Below are 19,508 nucleotides of genomic sequence, written 5' to 3'. Positions count from 1 at the left end.
CTAGAGCAGGGAGGCAGAAAATCCAAGAGAAAGGGAGAGAAAAGAGGAAAGATTCGTTACAACTGCACAGCAAACAAGAGAACATGATGGGGAGAACAAATAAAAACACACACTTGTGAGATAAAAAACTTGCAAGTGCAGAGATAACAAGAAACACCAGCACCATTTTAAGTCAATTTCATTCTATGTTAGGTCAAAAACGTTAAACAAGTTAAGCAATGACCTCTGCGGTCTTTGGTGAACACTTGTAGTATAATACATTAAAAGATGTTGATTCACACCTGCTAACTCATCTCAAAATATTAAGTTTTGGGGATATGGAGAGGTTGTATCTTAATAAAGCACTTATTCTACTAGCACCACTGGTTACCAAACAACATTCAACCTTATAATTTTACCTACTTTTCTGCAAAGTATTGACACTTGTGGAAGCTGCATTCAGAGAAGTCTGTCCCATGGACCCATTCTAATTTAAACGCCCAAAATAAGTTGAACACATCTCCTCTTCTGGGTTTGATTTATGCAGGGATCCTAGTTTTCTTTGTTTAAAAATCCCAAATTCTCTGATTAAAACCCCCAAAACAGTGTTTTTTTTTGCGATTAAAATGAAATGTCACTATCTATCCATCTATCCAGATCTATCTATCTAGATCTATGTAGGTATCGGTTGAACACAATGTTTTATTGAACTATTTATAATTTTAAAGTCATTTGGAGGCCTATTTGTGCCTCAATCATTATAATAAAATAAATTCTTAATACCTATATATTTTTGACATTTCATTTTGTTGTTTTTATCATGAAAAATCAGAGCTACCCCTGCACACACCAGGACGTTGGTCCAGCTGTGGCTGTTCCCCCTCCCCTACTGCTTTATGGCACTGAGCAACCCTGATATATCGATCCCTTACCTTGGCCCCTCACCTCCAAGCCAGAACCACCCCCACACCTGCCAGTGACCCTCACTCCCAACTCACAGCCCCTGGCCCTGCTGATGCCCCTCACTCCTGACCCACGGCCCCCCACCCCTACTATGCAGGGAATGGGGTGGGTGTGTGGGGAAGGGGGGGTGTGGGCACAGGCAACACAAGGGAATTGGGGTAGGGGCATGTACCCGCCAGATTTCTGTACCCATGGTGGGGCATGGAGCTGTAGCCAGGGCAGACCACCTCTGGGACATGCCCCTCACCCCCTCCTTGTGCCCTGCCACATATTGCCTCTGGGCCCCTCCCCTCTGTCCCCAGAGACTTACTTGGAGAGAGTTGAAGGAGTGCCTCTCCAGCACTTCCTGGCTGCCACATGTGGCGCCCCCTCCCTCCACATCCTGCTCCTCCCAGCCCCTTGCAGGCTGGAACTCTGCCAGCCTGCTGGGGAAACTGGTCATTTCTGCATTTTTCTCCTTCAAAGGAGAAAATCTGTGATTTTCTAATTTAAAGAAGAAAATCCATGTTTTTCTGCATTTTCCCATGGCAAACAGAAAACCCAGATCTCTGCTTATTAGGACAGGACAAGTTTTAAACTTGGCCCTCAGGAACAAAATATTCTACCTCTGATCAGCATTTTCTCTGCAGCCTTCTTTCCAAAGAACATAGCTCTAACCCTTTTGCAGGCCATCAGCTTCATGCTTGAGTAGCCTTTCTTCCCTTGACGCAGGGTTTTCTACAGCCTCCTTCAGAGAGCTGAAGGAGACACTTTGCCTGACTATTACAGAACATGAGCTCCACTAATTCCCTGCCTGTACTAGAGACTTTCCCTTTATTCAGACACCCAGGGGTGCTGCAGCCTATTGGTATGATCCATTCAGGGAACCACAAACCTCAGGTTGTGTAACCTTAAAAAGGTGGAGCGCAGGGACAACTATGTTAATGGGGATAAACTATCTGGTCACTTGTTTTTAGTTAGCCTTGGGCAGTCTCAAATGAAACGAACCAAACTGACCTCACCTCTACCAATGCTGTTTCTTCTCTTAATCAGATAAACCCAAACATAAAATGCATTTGAGATAATTATTGTTTTCAGGCACCCACCTTTGGTGTAATAAAGAAGTATTGAGAAGTGCTTTCTTTGCAAGCGGTCTTCACAACCATTTCAAAAACTCTCCTCTCATTGACTGGGTCCATTCCCTTTAAAAATAAATATATATATGTATTTTTACACATCTGTCACTTCAGAACTATCTGTACAATAACAACTCTTTCATGTGCTGTAACCTTACCTGATTTATTTCATCTACAACCCTGAAAGGACATCTGTTCAGTTCTTGCAGAGCCATCAAATACAACATAGTGGAAACACTTCTCTCACCTCCACTCTGATGGTGAGGAGTCAATTCATGCAACTGGGTACTACTGCGAAATTTGACTCTGATTCGAATCCCGTATTTGTCATATTCTTCCTATAAAAGCAGGCAGACAAACTGTGTTAAACAGTTCTATTGAACATCCAATTTAACTCTATCACAAGCAAAAGAAAGCTTATGTTATAAAGGCCCTATAGTAGGAAAATGAAGTGGTAAGGACAAGTCAATATTAACAGAATGAATAATGCTTTTAAACTAGGGTTTAACTCTTACTTTTGATCTATTCTGGTTACGTTTGTATTTTTCTCCACCCCATTTCTCAGCTCATTTGATGTATAAGTAACCTCTCACTCTCCTAAGAAAGGCTGTCCATACAAACAATCCCCTACTGCTAATTCCAAAGCATTAAGATTCCATCTATTATCAATCTGATGTAAAGAGCAGTGACTAACTAAGGTATCTCTTTTATAAAAGCAGCATCCAATCTTGCAACTGAAGATACCATGTCTTCTGAACTTCTGGAGGATTATTTTTAGAGCCAAAATAAAAATTATTTTTTTGTCTCTGCTTTCTGGTATGGTGGCTCTGCATAAGACTTCTCATTAACTAGTATCTTGACTGGGGGTGATGATGGGCACTGAATGGGTGTAGAAACATGGGATCTGATGCTTCTTGTCCATCTTACATGAGGCATAAGTTGTTGTAGCTAGTGTTTGCCAGATCAGTCTTGTCCAATCCAAAATTGCCTCATTTATGGGCCTTCCACAGAAATAGAGGGAAAAACGTTCAGTTTATGGGTCAGTTCCTTGACTTCCTCCACCGGAATCTGTAGAGCCATTAACAAACTTTTCAAGAGGTTATAGATCACCTGAAATTATCCAGTATAGGTATGTGGGATGAACAAGAAGATGGAAGACTTAGCCCAACATCCGTAAAGTGCACAGGGGGTTTTAGTTGTATATACCTATCCTGGGATCAGGTTGGTGGGTGGATATGGGGCAATTTGGGTAACAAAAGCTGCTGATCAGACAGATAGCTACCTCACCTGATCCTATATACCCAACTGGTTACCCCCCAGCATGAATCTTAAAATGATCATCTAGATTTCTTGTGGGAAACTGAGGAAAGTGAAGGAAACACTGAAAATCTCTTAGCAAGTACTCCATTCTACTAAAGAAGCACACAAGAGAGGAAGCAAACTAGGTATAGGGGTGATCACTTGGTATTAAGAGAAGAACTAATGAAGAGGCCAGTACTGTAAGAAGCCAGGTGGAGGGGGGAGACAAAGGAAGCTGGGGAGAAGGGGGTGGGTCCCTGTACATCCAGTGATAGACAATATATAGCAGAAGAAATTGAGATTCTGCAGGATGAACAGGTGTGCTGGCCATGCAACCCTTGTCAGTGACATGAACAAGCATCATTCTCAACGCCCCCTGCATGTGTGTTAGTTTACTGGTTAGTGCCGAGGAATCTCCTTGAAGAATGCTGTTGCAAAGCATGAAACTGATGAAGCCAGAGCCCTGGAATGAAGGGGCATTCTGCAGTGGCACAGGTACTGGCTCATCAACACAAAGTGTAGTGCCAAGTCATAGCATGAGAGCTATGCTGTGCTGATGAGAGTCTCACCAGCAACTTCTCAGGGGTGAGATGCAATGCTGGGAAAGAAGAAATCTTCCTTTCTAAGGGTGGTCTTCATGACGGATCTGCCCTATAACTCCCTCTGCCTTTATAAGTCTATAAGCTCATCCACTGAGGATTTTTGTTCACTCTGGCCAAAGTGGACAAAGATGTTCTGTGGGTAAATAGGAATTGCTCACACCAAATCCCAAGAGATACATCTGAGGGGGCCCTGGATTTCTAGGTCTGATGCCAGGCCTTGGCAGACTGCCAAGGAAGTAAACCTGTAGACTCACCTCCCAAACATAGAAGATTAAAAATTTACAGATGGAGCATTTCCTAGAATATGGGATTCTCCCAAGCAAAAGAAACATTTTGAGTGTCCATCTGTAGCTATTAGAAGCCATTCTGGATCCAGAAGGAGTTTTGAAAGAAAAAAATTCACATGGAACAAGAAAATCTTGATGTGTACATGGACCATATGGATAATGCTGATCAAAATGGCTCCATGTTTAAGAATGTGGGGGAATGTGCACAGCAGTGGTGGATTTGCTTATGAACAATCACTTGAAGCCATCAGTACTTCCTAGGGTTTCCAATCTATCTGCAGAGAAAACCTTGCTCATTATGTCCATGATCATACCAACTGTCATTAATCAGTAGTTTTCAAATAAGGCATGGATATATTGCAATCACTAAATTTGTGCTGACAACTACTGTTCACCTAAAGGCTAAGTGGGAAAAGATGGATTTTCTAACAGCTTATTCGAACTCTTTTTAAAAATATTTCTATTTCATAAGCTGTGTGTCCATGTTCACTTTTGTTCAAGAGCCACTATTCTTTACTTCTCTGTCAACAGCCATCATCGCTTTTGGAAAAGATGCTACGGATATCCTAATTTACTTGCATTCACTTAAAAGCAAAAAAGTTAGGGCTTTTGTTTTCCTCTTTTGTAAAGATCTTTTTTTAGACTGATACCAGAAAACAGATGCCTGTAAACAGAAATAAATGCTAACTCCTTCTCCAATTGTGCATTTCTGTTCTTCAACCAGTTCTTTTGCAGATAAAAAAACTGTTGTTAAACAAATATTATTAGAGTCAGACCAAAGTATAAACAAGTAGAAAGCATTGTTATAGCATGCTTGACCTTCACACAATATTAAAGTTCTCTACAACAAAACAATTAAATGAGCTATTCATGTAAAAGTGCTGTTTTTTCCCCAACTAGGAAACAAATTCTCTAACAAGTCATAATCTAGAAGATACTTCATATTTTGCCTCAAGGATCTCAAGAGCTATCAGCGTTTAATTTATTTTAAACACTTAAGACAAAATTTGAATAGTTCATAGTAGTTTTTTCTCCAAAGCAGCAGTAAAAAATGTGGACTGTAGTGAATAATAGCTTGCCATTACAACAGAGCATGCTTCATGTAAAAGGTCTGTTTCATAAATGTCTCTCAAAATCCTCATTAAAGAGAATCAATTTCAAATGAAAGTATATTAGTTTTCACTTCATTCCTTTCCACTCAAAGCTCCTCCCCAAGGCACTTCAAATACTTATTTTTTCCTCTGTCAGAGACGAAGTATAAAGGACATTTCTTGTAAGCATCACAGTCTGTCAAGATGCAGACAGGTTAAGCACCAAGACCATGGCTAGCTGGTGCCATTGTGAAAGGTGGCTTCAGTCACCAGTTGGCAAGTAAGCACTGGTATTACCCTGAACTACAGAAGCAACCACTACCTGAATATGGTATTTGTTTAAATACTAAGCTAATATATGGGACACTGACTAACTGGAGAGAATAGCAAAGTATGAAAAGAAAGGCAGGATTATTGTTTCCATTCAGTGCAAATGTCCACAGAGAAGCAGACCTATGGCTCTTTACATCCCCCAACTTTGAAAGCCTGACTCTGTGATGAAGCGTATGTGGGGTTCCAACAGTCACTGTTCTTTCTAAAGGTTTCTGCTTTGGCAGAAAAGGTGTGGCTATATCTAGAAAATGTGAACCAGCACATATCACAAACAGAGAAGATACCTGTAGAAGGAAGAAGATGGGATAGCCAAATGTCTTGGAGCATAACTTTAATATTAATGTTACGGTTATTCAGTTCCAGTTGGATTTTGGAAATCTCTAGTGAGACTGACTAAAATCTACACATCTGGTGATGGACCTGCTTTCCTTCAGTAACACTAACCAGTTGGTTTCAATATTTAAAACATTGGAATTTCAATTAAAAGGGTCAAGAGGTCTTAAAGTTCATTAAATCCTGTAGGTGTCCCATATTCCCACCAACCCCAAACCATCTATTTTAGGTCCTTTGCAATATATAAGTATAAGAACACATACTAAAATGCAAACATTCATTATTGATATACATACTGATTCATACCTCATTTTCTGTATGAAGATCGACTTCACCAGCACACTGCATAGAATTAAAAAAGGTACTGAACTTCTCATTAATTTTTTCGACCAGATGTTTCAAAGGATTAAGCCACCTTTCTTTGACCTTAAAAAAATAATGTGAAGATCATTGTAATAGTATAGTAACTCTCAACAGCAATTTCAATAATCAGTTCTTAACAGGTGGTTTTACATTAAAGATTGCCAATATCTCATTTTACACTAACATAACTTGAAATGTCTTAATGAATGTGGTACATCTTAAAGTAAGAATACATCCACTTAGATTTCTCTGTTATTCATTAACTATAAGGCAAGGACACATTTGAAACAGAAGTGCTCATGTCAAAGATTACCTGCGAAATGTTTTGCCTGTAGTTGTTCAATTCTTTTTTCTTTTTCTCTAGCTCCTCTGTCAACAGTTGTATTTCTTCTGTCCTCTTACTGTACTCTTCTACAACCTGACAGAGAAAAAAAAAATTGTTTAAAATACAGTCTTTTAAACTGACATTTATTAATTCAATTGTAATGGTAAAATATCACACTGCGCTGCATTTGTTCACCCACAATTAAATACCTTATTGCACTGTTTATACACTGAACAAGATACACAGCTTTGAAGCAAAGAAACTGTAAGGAATTGCTGTCTTTCAGGTTACAGTGCCTTAAAAAAAAAAACCACACACATACGCACAAAAAGGCACAGAACATGCTGTTCCTTTGGAAGAACCTACTTAAAATTCTAATAGATGCAGGATCTGGCATTTACAGCACATTGTTCCTGCTGTCTATCTTATTATTACCAATAGCTCTAGGACAGAGTGGGAGGCAAGTACTATACTGAGGAAAACGTACAGAAGCATTCAGGCCTGTGATGCAGGAGGCTCTCGATTTCTCTTCATTCAGTGAAGCATCTATTTCATCCAACGTGTCTGGAAGATCCCGGAATGCCTACAAGAAGAAAATATTGCATACGCTAGGTAATTTAGTATTGAGAGAAAGGCATGGGATTTGACTAGAAAATACCAAGAAGTCACGAAACTATGGACATTGCTATATCATTAGGACAAAATCTATTTAAGCTAATACATTTGCTCCCAAGATGCACTTAACACAGAAGAGATGGTGAATGAGGCTTTTGGAGACCTGGTTATCACTTTGTACTCCTTGGCCTTTTATAGTGCAACCATAAACCCAATTCAGGTTAAAAACTGCCTAGATTACCCCTATGACAAGAGCAAGAGCTTCACCCTCTGGGGAGGAATTTCTAGCTGGCTAAAGAAATCCAAATTCTAGCCCTCATTTTGTTTAACTAGCACAAAGATGATGGAGCTTGAAAGAGAGTGTGGCTCCAAAATTTAAAATGGAAAATTGTGAATTCTGACTAGTTAAACCAAGGTTATTGCAGTTTTCACAAGAAAGCAAAAAATAATTAGTTATAGCACTGCCTAATTTCTTTGAGAGAGAGAGAGAGAGAGAGAATTTATATAGCGCCATAAATGTACACAGTGCTTTACAGATGCAGTCTCTGAAGAGAGAACAATTAAAGAGCTTGGTCATCATGGAAATCCCGTTTTTGAGTAAAAGGTAATTCTTGTGCCAGTTAGGAACATTCAGGACCAAGTTTTTTACTGGAGAAACATAAACATGACAGACGATGAAGACAGGCAGAGGATGGGAGAGAAAGGAAAACTGCTTTTAGGACAGTATAACAGCCACTTAGAACAGAGGTAATGACACTGAAGTTAACCTAGAACTTTTGTGGGTAATAACTTTTACTGGACCAAATGTATGACTGGGATACAGTATATATTTCTTCAGGCCTGAGAAAAGCAGGCACAGATACGACTAAAAACAGTCTGAAGAGTCGCAAAGTAGGAAAAATGAGACTTTCTCGGGAATACCTAACAGACAAAAAAAATTGCAGAAGAAAGGATAGACAAGGGAGAGGGTCATTAACATTTGGGGAGCAAAGACACAATTACTAGGAATCCAGTAGATTATGAGCCATGAAGTTGATGTCTTTGTTCAGGCCTCAGTTTTTAGTGTCCAAACAGCTTACAAAGCTTTGGGCACTTTTACACATGCTCTGGGGGTAGGGAGGGCAGCACTTTAATTAGAGCACCTCAAAGCATCAGCTTTGAGCTGAACCCGGGTCCTGGTGAACCCGGGTCCTGGTGAGCAAAGAAGGGCAAGGGGAACTCTGATTTCCTATAAGAGAACCAAAATCAAATGCCAAAATATATAGGTATTTAGAATTTATTTTATTATCATGATCGAGGCACTGATAGTCTTCCAAATTGCTTTAAATTCGTAAATATATCAATAAAACATTGTGTTAAACTGATACATACATACATACTAAGGGTGTGCAAAGCGGGCCCTATTCAATTCAGATTGAATCAGGGGCAGTGATTTGATTCATTGATTCGGATCGCTGTTCCCGATTTGATTTGGTCGAATCCGAATATGAAGATTCGATGCGGATTCAGAGTATCAGCGATTCAGACACAGACACAGCTTTAAAAGCTTTTTCTACATACCTTGAGGTACCAGAGCAGCTTGTGAATGCTGTGAAGCTGGGGCAGATGGAGCATCCCACAGGAGTGTGGGCGGGTCCTCCACATGCTTGACGGCAAACCCAGAAGCGGACTGAAAGTACTTTTGGTCTAATTCCGGGTCTGCCAGGGAGCGTGCAGGGGGCCCTCCCCCCACACCCTCCTGGCTTGGCCATCAGCCACAGGGGGAACCCAGATGCCCCCCGCAAACCCAGGAGGCTCCAGTCGCTAAGCCAGGGGGGTGCAAGGGGGCCCCCCAACGCACTCCCCAGCAGACCCGGAAGTACTTCTGGTCCACTTCCGGTTTTGCTGCCGAATGCGCTGTGGAGCCCCCCGTGCTTCTATGGGACACTCCATGCACCCCAGCACTGCAGCATTCACCAGCCACTGGAGGTAAGCGGGGCCCCTGGTGGGAGGGACTAGCCCCAGCCTAGCCACAGGGAGGTGGCTAAGGCGGAGCCAAGGGGGGGAGGGGGGGGCCTCGCCCCACCCCAGCCCCTACTTCATCCAGCCCCCTGGGGAGCCACATGAACGGAGCCGTGCGAGCGAACAGGCTGCGCAAACAGGTGCGCTTGTCTGCCCAGCGTGTGTTAGTGCTGAGTTTGCACAGGAGGGCCCAATGACATGGATTGGCACGCGCCACACCACGAGGGTCCCCGAAGGGCCTGCGGTCCCCCTCTGGCTCCTCAGAAACCTCCACCCAGACAGAGCCCCTGGTTCCGGGCTCCACGCAGACGGAGACCCTGGCTCTTGTCTGCGGGGGCTGCCTGTCGCTTTTTCAGGCTCTGGGGCCCAGGAGCATGGCCACCTCCCCTTGTGAGGTCTGCTCCCTACTGGGGTCTCTGGCGTGCCAGCTGAAGCAGCTCCAGGCCACAGTCCAGAGACTGCGCGCCATCAGGGACTGTGAGCAGGAGATAGACTCCTACTGCCAGGCCCTTCTCCCCTGGGTGATGGAGGGTAGACCACAGTCTCCCTCCAGGACAAGGAAGGACTCAGGGACCTTCCTTACTGTCCAGCCCAGGGGTTGGACCAAGGTGGTCAAGAGCCCCAAGGCCCGCCACACCAAGGCCCCTGCCCCACTGGAGCCGCAACAGGTATGAATCTCTTGCAGCCCCAGAAGAGCCTGCTGAGTTGCCAGCTCCCACAGGCAACACAGGCACTACTGTAGCTACTGCCCCCGCTCTCCCCAAGACAAAACGCAAAGTGCTTGTCGTGGGAGACTCCATCCTGAGGGGGCAATCTGCCGCTCTGACCCCTTAGCCCAGGAAGTCTGCTGCTTCCCAGGAGCCCACATGCGAGACATTGAGGAGAAGATCTAAACTCATCCAGCCCACTGACCACTATCCCATGCTCCTTATCCATGTGGGCACCAATGACATGACTTGGAGCACTCCCAGCTGGGTCATGAGGTGCTACAGGGATTTGGGAGCGGAGCTAAAGGGTCTGGGGGCACAGGTGGTGTTTTCTTCAATCCTCCCAGTCTTGGGCTATGGGATGAGGAGGGAGAGGAGGATCCAGGTAGTTAACCAAAGGCTTTGGCTTCCATGATCACAGTCTGCTCTTCGGTGAGAGAGGCAGCGAGCTGCTGGGAAGGGACAACCTCCACCTCTCTCTGCTGGGGAGGAGGCTCTTCTCAGCCAGACTGGCTGACCTGCTCCACCAGGCTTTAAACTAAGCCTGCTGGGGGACCGGAGGGTGGGGGGACGACTACTGCCACTGCTGGCCTGCTGAGCAAGCCTTACAAAGCCAACGAGAGGTAAAGCGCTGCTCAACCTGGTACTGGCAACTGGGGACAACCTAATCAGTGACCTAACAATCAATGCGAAGCTGGGTGCCAGCGATCACAAGCTGAACACTTTCACCATCTGCTGTTAAGCTGGCAAGACAGCCAGCAATACAGAAGTCCTCAACTTCAGGAAAGCTGACTGACAGCTCAGGAGGCTTGTCGGTGAGGCCCTAAGGGACTATGACCTAAAGGGAAGGGGAGAGGAGTTCAGGAAGTGTGCTTGCTCCTCAAGGGAGTGATCCTTGATGCACAAGCTAATGCCATTCTGTCTCGGAGAAAAGGCAGCAAAAGGGCACAGCAGCCCCCTTGGCTCTCCAGGGAACTAGCGGACCTCTTGTGGCTAAAAAGAAAGACCTACAAAGAATGGAGGATGGGATCCACCTCCAAGGAGAAATATTCTGCAATGGTCCGGACCTGCAGGGTACGAACCAGGAAAGCCAAGGCTGTGACTGAACTCCAATTAGCTACAAGTATCAAGGGTAATAAAAAGTCCTTTTTTAGCTACGTGGAGAGCCAGACGGCTAAACCAGATGGGACAACTGACAACCGATGCCCAGGAAAAAGCCAACGTACTAAATGGGTACTTTGCGTCGGTTTTTCATCAGTCCCATGGGCTGCCCCTGCCCATTACGGGACAGCGAGGTCTGGGTGAGGGAGATCCCTTGTCGTCCATCAATGCTGACCTCATGAAGGAACACCTTGAGAGGCTGGACACCTTCAAGTCAGCTGACCCTGACAGTTTACACTCCAGGGTACTCAAGGAGCTGGCTAGCATCATAGCTCAGCCCCTGGCACGGATCTTCAAGAGTTCCTTGTGCTCTGGTGAAGTGCCTGAAGATTGGAAGAAGGCCCATGTGGTGCCTATCTTCAAGAAAGTGAGGAAAGTGGATCCGGCAAACTACAGGCCCAACAGCCGACCTCTATCCCGGGGAAGGTCTTAGAAAAAATCATCAAAGAGGTCATCCTCAACAGACTGGCTGATGGCAACGTCCTGAGGGATAGCTAGCACAGGTTTGTTGCAGGTAGATCTTGCTTGACCAATCTCATTTCCCTTTATGACTAGGTGACCTATCACCTGGACAAGGGAGAGGAGATTGATGTTGTATATCTTGACTTCAAAAAAGCCTTTTGTCGGGACCGAGGGTCAGTCTAAGGCTATGGCCAGTAGCCCGGACCGTCAGGTGGGGTTTTTCCACGACAGAGTAGAGTTAGGCACGGAAGCGTATTGGTTTTATAAAGAAAGCTTTACTTACACTGCCGATGGTCAAAGTGCAGGGAGGAAACTTGCTTGAGTTGCAGTTGCACACAAACAAACACAAGTGAGATCTATTCCGAACCGCACCGAACCGAGATGAGTCGTCGATATACGACTCCACGAGCGCTGAACATGGGGGATACGTCAAATTTCCACTATGACGGGGAGTGGCTAAGAGCTGATCAGGCCTCTATGTTCTCCTCCAAGACACGTGGAGTTTGCTAGGCTCCACAGCGCGCTCAGAGTTCTCCACGAGATGGTTGTGGAGTCCTCCAACTTGGGCGGAAACTGCTCTAACCTTTTGTACGGCTAGCAAGCCAATTGCTAGCCGCCACGTAGGAATAATTTAGAAATGACCAATAGTGGGACACTAATTTGCATGTGTGTGGCAGGAACTCTTTTGCACCGGGGATTTCTCTCTGCAGCTGAGAAATCCACCGTGCAAAGAAAGCTCCATGTGGCGGGAAAATTCCAATGTGCCAAGGCACTAAAAATCATTGGGTTATGACACCTTTGATCTGGTATCCCATGATCACCTCTTGGGAAAACTGGCCAACTGCGGCCTCGGGTCTACCACAATCTGCTGGCTGGGGAATTGGCTCCGTGGTTAGACCCAGAGGGTGGTGGTTGATGGAAGTCAATCGTCGTGGTGCCCTGTGACCAGTGGGGTCCCTCAAGGCTCTGTCCTTGGACCTATATTGTTCAACATCTTCATTAATGATGTGGACATTGGAGTCAGAAGCAGACTGGCGAAGTTCGCCGATGATACCAAACTTTGGGGTAAAGTATCCACACCTGAGGACAGGAGGGCAATCCAGGCTGACCTTGACAGACTCAGGAAATGGGTGGATGAGAACCTGATGGTGTTTAACACTGAAAAATGCAAGGTTCTCCACTTTGGGAAGAAAAACCTGCAGCATCCTTATAAGCTAGACAGTGCTATGCTGGCTAGCACTATGGATGAAAGGGACTTGGGGGTCATGATTGACCACAAGATGAACATGAGCCTTCAGTGTTTCTCAAGCAAATCCTGGGACATCATTCTCCCATTGTACTCAGCCTTGGTGAGGCCACAGCTGGAGTACTGCATCTAGTTTTGGGCTCCATAATTCAAAAAGGATGTGGAGAAGCTCGAGAGAGTCCAAAGAAGAGCCATGCGCACGATCAGGTCAGGAAAACAGACCTTACGAAGATAAGCTGAGAGCTATGGGACTCTTCAGCCTGGAAAAACGCAGGGTCACAGGAGATCTGATGGCCACCTATAAGTTTATCAGGGGTGCTCACCAGGATCTGGGGGAACGATTTTTCACCAGAGCGCCCCAAGGGATGACAAGGTTGAACGGTTATAAACTCCTGCAAGACCGTTTCAGGCTGGACATAAGGAAGAATTTCTTTACTCTCCAAGCCCCCAAGGTCTGGAATAGTGTGCCATCAGAGGTGGCTCAAGCACCTACTCTGAAAGCCTTCAAGAAAGAACTGGATGTTTATCTTGCTGGGTTCCTGTGACCCCAGCTGACTTCCTGCCCCTGGAGCAGGGGGCTAGACTCGATGATCTTCCAAGGTCCCTTCCAGCCTTAATGTCTGTGTGAAATCTGTGTCTGTGTGTGTGAAACACACACACACACACACCCCCATACGTATGTACATATATACATATATACACACACACACACATACATACACACACACACAGTGTTTCATTTTAATCACAGAAAAATGCAGATTTTGGATATTTTTAATCAAAGAATTCTGGAATTTTTATAACAGAGAAAACTAGGATCCCTGTTGATGACTTTCTAACTGGTTCCAGTGTGAGACAGTAAGTGACCATCTGGGGTGTGGTAGAAGCGGAGGCAGTTCTTTTTGTATTGTAGCAGATTACTTTGGGGTAGTTGGGTGGCTTTCAGATACAGTCTCTCTCTACTGGATAGTCCTTGTTATATGAAGGCAGATTTTAGGCGGGCCATATGGGCATCAAAAATATTCTCCTTAGAGCTGATGTGGTTGTATCAAGGGCCTTACTGGAGATTATGACTTTTCTGTGTTCTTAGGATGATTGCTGGTCTTGTAGATGTAAGAACGGTGGTCTGTGAGTTTTTATATATAACAATGCTTGAAAGAGTGCGTATCTTTCCCTTACTAAAGCAAAAGGCAAGAAATTAACTACAGCAGGGTGGGAGGGAAGGGGACAACCTTCTCAACATAAGGTGCACCGCAAGGTAAGCCCCACAACCTTCCCAATCCCTTTCCCCTGCCCAGTCTGCTGCTTTGCTTTCTGCTCCCTGCCAAACCTGTTGCTCTGCTCTTCTCTTTTCATAGTTTCATAGTAGCTAGGGTCAGGAGGGACCTGAACAGATCATCTAGCCTGACCCCCTGCCACAGGCAGGAATGAATGCTGGGTTCACAAGACCCCAGGCACGTGATCATCTAACCTCTTCTTGAATTTACCCAAGGTAGGGGTGAGGACCACTTCCCTAGGAATTTGGTTCCAGATTCTGGCCCCCCCTAACTGTAAAATATTGCCTCCTGATCTCTAACCTAAACCTATTCTCCATCAGCTTATTACCGTTGTTCCTCATCACCCCAGGTAATGCTGGGGAGAATAGGGCTCTTCCTATTTGCTGATGATCCCCCCTGATGAGTTTGTAGGCAGCCACCAGGTCCGCCCTCAGCCTCCTCTTCCCAAGGCTGAACAGGTTCAGGTTCCTCAGTCTCTCCTCATAGGGCCTGTCCTGCTGCCCTCTCACCAAATGGGTGGCCCTCCTCTGAACTCTATCCAGGCTCCTTACCCTCTCTGTCACTGTGTTCCCTGCTCCAGCCCCAGTCTGCTATGTGCCACTTGTAGCACACGTGCCATGTGTTAGCCACCTCTAAGTTAGAAGATCAGTGTAAGGAGCAAGGATCTGGTGCAGACCTTACTGAAGTCACTGGGATGTCTACAAATGATTTCAAACACTTTCTATGGATCAAGCCCATAATACAGGAAGCATAAGGTGTCATGCATGAGCCTCTGAAGGAGAAAAGGAAGTGCTTGTGCTACATCAAAAGCTTGGTTATCCGGCATCCCCTGGGAATGGGGGGTGCTGGTTAATCAAATATGCTGGTTAATCAAATGCGCACTGTCTGGTGCACACCCCAGCATCAGTGTGCCAGGGGACATGGACAGGGGCCCTGCACAGGCTGCTTTGCCCCGGGCCGTGGGCCGCAGAAGTGAAGAACTCGGCTCGCGGTGGTGAAACTGGAATTGGGACTTCCAGTTGCGCTCTTATTGCGAACCTCAGATGCTGATTAGTGGAGCTTTCCAGTTGATAAAGTGCCGGATAACACAGCTTCTGCTGTATCTTGCAAACCTCCACTCTACTAAACTGGACATGAAGCAAGGAAAAAAGTGGGAAAACAACCACTTGCTTAGACAAACAAATTATTTCACTTCAGGTTTAGCGGTGTCATAAGTGCAGTTCTGAATATTATGTTAATCAGCAATCACTTCATTGCACTGTTTTTAAAAATATGCAGATGCCTAATACTTACAGTCTGAAATTCTTGTGGAACTGGCTCATCTGGGCTCAGGTTGCACACCTGTCTGGCTTTTCTCATCAGTTCCTTGCAGTGGTTCAACAGGCTACGTTTTCTTTCATCCAGCACATGAAACTGTTCCTATTACAATAGAAGAATTTTTTTTAAAAGCATGCTATAAAAGAAAATTGAAAGCCTTCAGTTGTCAATCACTCTGAATTACATTCAATGGTCCTAGATAGAGGGAAAGAAAGGAAACAGGCAAAAAGGATAGATTTCATACATCCCTTCTCGAGCTCTACTACCTATTAGAACTAATATACTGAATACAATTATCATATTTACTTGATTTCAGCATGAGGTTTTCTTTCCCATTCAACGTGGGGAAAACAAAGCCTCATCTTACAATAGAGCAACAAGTAAAAAGGTAGTACCTTGAGCCAGAAGAGGCAGTTGGGCTCCACTCGGAAAGGTACAAGGCAGCAAAGGAGGCAAATGGCTGTTGGTGGAGTGGGGCAGGCAATAGTTGAGGAGTGGAAAGTGGCAGGAAGGGTAGGGATACAGGGGGCAAGATGCCGGTGGAGGGGACACAAGTGCCAGACCCTTGCTGCTGCTTTTCCCACTACAGAAGTGTGGAGACAAATTTAAGATGACCCTCCAATAAGTAAGATTCTACTATAACAAATTTATAATTTTCTATGTACAGAATCTGATTTTTAGGGGGTATCCTCTTAAATTTGAAGTCACACCATATTTACCTAAATCCAAGACATTCAATTCAACTTATACTCAGGTCTGAAAAGTCGGGGCAGATGGTTTTCAAAGACAAGGATTATTTTCACACTGTAAACATTCATCTCATTTTGACTTTTAAGTCCTACCCCACCCCCAAAGTCAAGAAATGCTAAATCTAGGTGAATGGATCAAGTTTTTTTCACAGTTTTAGTATATGTAAGCATGCTTTTAATAAATAAAGCCAGGATTTAACCCCCACACAAGTTTATATGCAGAATGTCTGCATTCATACTTGTGCAATAAGCTAATTAATGCAACCCTCTTGAATTTGAACCATGACAACTTCCAACTAGCCCATTTTTTCCCCTTTTCAGTGCGTTATAGTAAGCATGTAGAAAGATCTCAGAAAGCTAGGTGACTGGGCAAAAATATGGCAGATTAATTTAAATGTTGATAAATGCAAAGTAATTCACATGGTGGGGGGATGGAGAAATAACCTTTATTATACTTAAACAATGCTGGACTCTGAACTAGATGTTACAACTCAGAAAGAGACTTGAGTCATTGTAAATAGTTCTCTAAAAACATCAGCTCCATGTGCAGAGATATTTGATCTAGCATTCAACGTGCTAACTTGGATACTGGAAACTATCAAGCCTGGTGGGGTGGGCCCAAGGCTAGGTTGCCTTACTTAAGAGTCTGGCATATCTGTACAATGCTCTAACCCTGCTAATATACCTTGTTTCTCTGTGGGGCTAAATAACTGTAGGAACACTTCACTAATGCAGTTTAGGTGGCTTATGGTCCTTGAGGTAGCTATAAACCAAAGTTGCAATATCTGCATATCACACTGTGCTGTGTCACATCTTTTGGAGTAAGTGCTGTCATTTGTACTACTGGTATCACAGTAGCACGGTCAATACGACAAAGCTATTAGTTGCCTTTATAATATCAAAAAAAAAAAAAAGCCAGAGATTTTTCTGCAGACCAATTGCTGACAACATATCAATTATCTTTTTAAAAACCATAGTGAAAAATGGATTTTAGTTTACTATTCTGTGCCTTCTGCAAAAAAAGCAGCAAAATTTTTCATAATTTGGCTGGAACCATGTTAATTTCTCAAGAAACAAGGCTATTTGTGATATTTTTATTGGACCAACTGTATAACTAGGAGAGCTGCTGGATATGCTTGCATTTAGGACTTTGTATAAACCATGTATGTCAAACTCAAAATTAAGTGGAGGACTGCATTCCTTCCTTTTCAGGTGCTTGCAGGCTGCACCCCAGCTCTCATGCCAACAACCCCAGCAGCCCCCCTCCCCGCTCTGGCAGCAGTGGCCACGTTTCCAGCAATAATGGACAGCATTCTGGTGAGTCCTGGACACAGGCACCCGAAGCAGCAGTATGGTCAGAAGCTATGCCACCAAGGCCAGAGCTCCAAGTCTGGCCACAGTAGTAGGGCTTCCCACCATGGCAGCCAGACTGCCACCTTTTGCAGAAGCACTGGCAGCTCCACCAGCACTGCAGGCAAAAACCCCTCTGCTGGGGCTCTGGCTGCAGTGGCAGGGGAGGATCCCAAAGGCAGCCAGCACCGCAGCAAGGGCTGAGCACTAGCAACTCAAGCAACACCATGGTTTCCAATGGTGGCAGCCCATGTCTGGTGAGAGCAGCCCCAATGACACCCTGGGCAAACCCCACCACTGCAGCCAGAGCCTGCTGAGCCAGGTCTTTTGCTCCAGCCCTGGCAACAGTGGCAAGGCTTCTGCCTGCAGTGCTGCTCCCCCTGGAACACTGGCTGCAACACAGAAAACTTCACCACCACCGTCAGAGCCAGGGCAAAAGTCTGCAAGCCAAATGGCCCATGTCAGAGGACCAGATGCAGCCCATGGGCCATATGTGTGGCCTCCCTGATCTAAACCAAAGAACTCCCCTCTTTGTGAAACTGCAGCTTTCACACTTCAACAATGTGGGAGACTTTCAGGGATAACAGTACATTTGAAATATTTTTAACTAAAAACTATAATGTTGTGTATCCTACTATATAAAGAATCCTAATCATATTTTTAAACAGTGACTGCCTTATTAGAAAATTACCTGTAATAAAACTTTTTCAGAATAATTTTTGTCAATATATTAAATTTAATTCACATTACTTTTTCAAGTGTTAGAGCAGGTAATAAATATTGAAGCTATGTCAGACTTTACAGATGCTCAAGAGTTTGAACATATATGCCTTTGTATCTTAAGTTTTCTACATTAAGCCTCAACCTGATAAAAAGGTTCCCTTGACTGCTATGTGTCCTCTGCTAGCCCCCTCCCCTCCCTACCCTGACCTTGTAGCCAAAATAGATTCAAACATTTATTTCTGCATTTGGGCTTGCTCTTTCACTATTGGGAAAATGAGATAATGGGAAACAGGAAAATACTGGGATACTACCTATTCAAAACAGTTCCTCAATGCTTTGGTATTTTGGGAAAAAAGAAAAAAAAACAAACCCCAAAACATCTCCACACTATCATTTTTACCTTAATGATAATTGGAGGAGATTCTCCACACTGTGGCTAAAAAGAAACCAAACTTTGAGATTTGGAACAATATACATTCTGAAGGTCTCAATCAGCATATTAAAACATTCATGCTTTAAGACCAATTCAAAGCTATTCTGATTTAAGATTCTGAACCATTTCAATCTTTGTACTGTGTAAAACTGAGGAATATTTACAACCTGTCACCTTGGCTGTTCACCCATTTTGCCTAAGGAGTCATAGTATTAACTACTGAAGTAAAAAAATATAGGCTTCCACTGTCTCATTGCAACATTTATATATAAAAATCAAAGCTCTTATGAATTTATTGTATTGTAGGTACATTAAATTATATAAAACGAACCAGGCTTGCGTTATATGTTGAATTAGCTGAGAAGTATTTCATAGGAACATTTCATAAGGAGTATACAGCAATCAAAAACAGCAGAGTAAGGTATACACAGGTCATTTCTAATCTAATCAGTTCCAATAAAACATCTCACCTGCTCTACCAGATATTTATATATGCTGCATTATTTATTTTAATGAAATATTTTATGAAATATATTCCATTTAAATAAATGACAGGAAACAATGTAGAAAGGTATGAGAGACCTTTGAAAAAAATGCAATTGAAACTCTTGGTTTAAAAAAAATTCAGATAAAAACTGTTGTCCTATCATCTCTAATGATATTTATAATACAATGTAATCATAATTACATAATTATGGTATATAACAACAATCTACAATCCAACATAAATAGTTCAAAGAAAGTCAAAACAACCAGTGAAAAGGGCTGTACTACGAT

General features: G+C 43.9%; 1 protein-coding gene across 3 annotated transcripts in view; it reads right to left on the bottom strand.

Moving 5' to 3' along the window:
* SMC5 (structural maintenance of chromosomes 5) overlaps nt 1-19,508 on the bottom strand; it is a 92,473-nt gene that overhangs the window by 19,098 nt on the left and 53,867 nt on the right. For all 3 annotated transcript variants that reach the window (XR_003093811.1, XR_003093812.1, XM_006022633.3), the window contains exons 18-23: nt 15,453-15,578; nt 7,178-7,273; nt 6,679-6,783; nt 6,309-6,428; nt 2,216-2,395; nt 2,028-2,123 (exon numbers count right to left, since the gene is read on the bottom strand). Coding sequence is in view for 1 of the 3 variants with exons in the window: in XM_006022633.3 (XP_006022695.3) it covers nt 2,028-2,123; nt 2,216-2,395; nt 6,309-6,428; nt 6,679-6,783; nt 7,178-7,273; nt 15,453-15,578 (723 nt within the window). In the remaining 2 variants the exon portion in view is untranslated. The remainder of the gene's footprint in view (nt 1-2,027; nt 2,124-2,215; nt 2,396-6,308; nt 6,429-6,678; nt 6,784-7,177; nt 7,274-15,452; nt 15,579-19,508) is intronic.

This window comes from Alligator sinensis, unplaced genomic scaffold, assembly GCF_000455745.1.
Source record: "Alligator sinensis unplaced genomic scaffold, ASM45574v1 scaffold308_1, whole genome shotgun sequence".
NCBI classification, from domain to species: Eukaryota; Metazoa; Chordata; order Crocodylia; family Alligatoridae; genus Alligator; species Alligator sinensis.
Note: the sequence above shows the minus strand (reverse complement) of the source record. Positions and strands in the feature narration are given on the sequence as shown.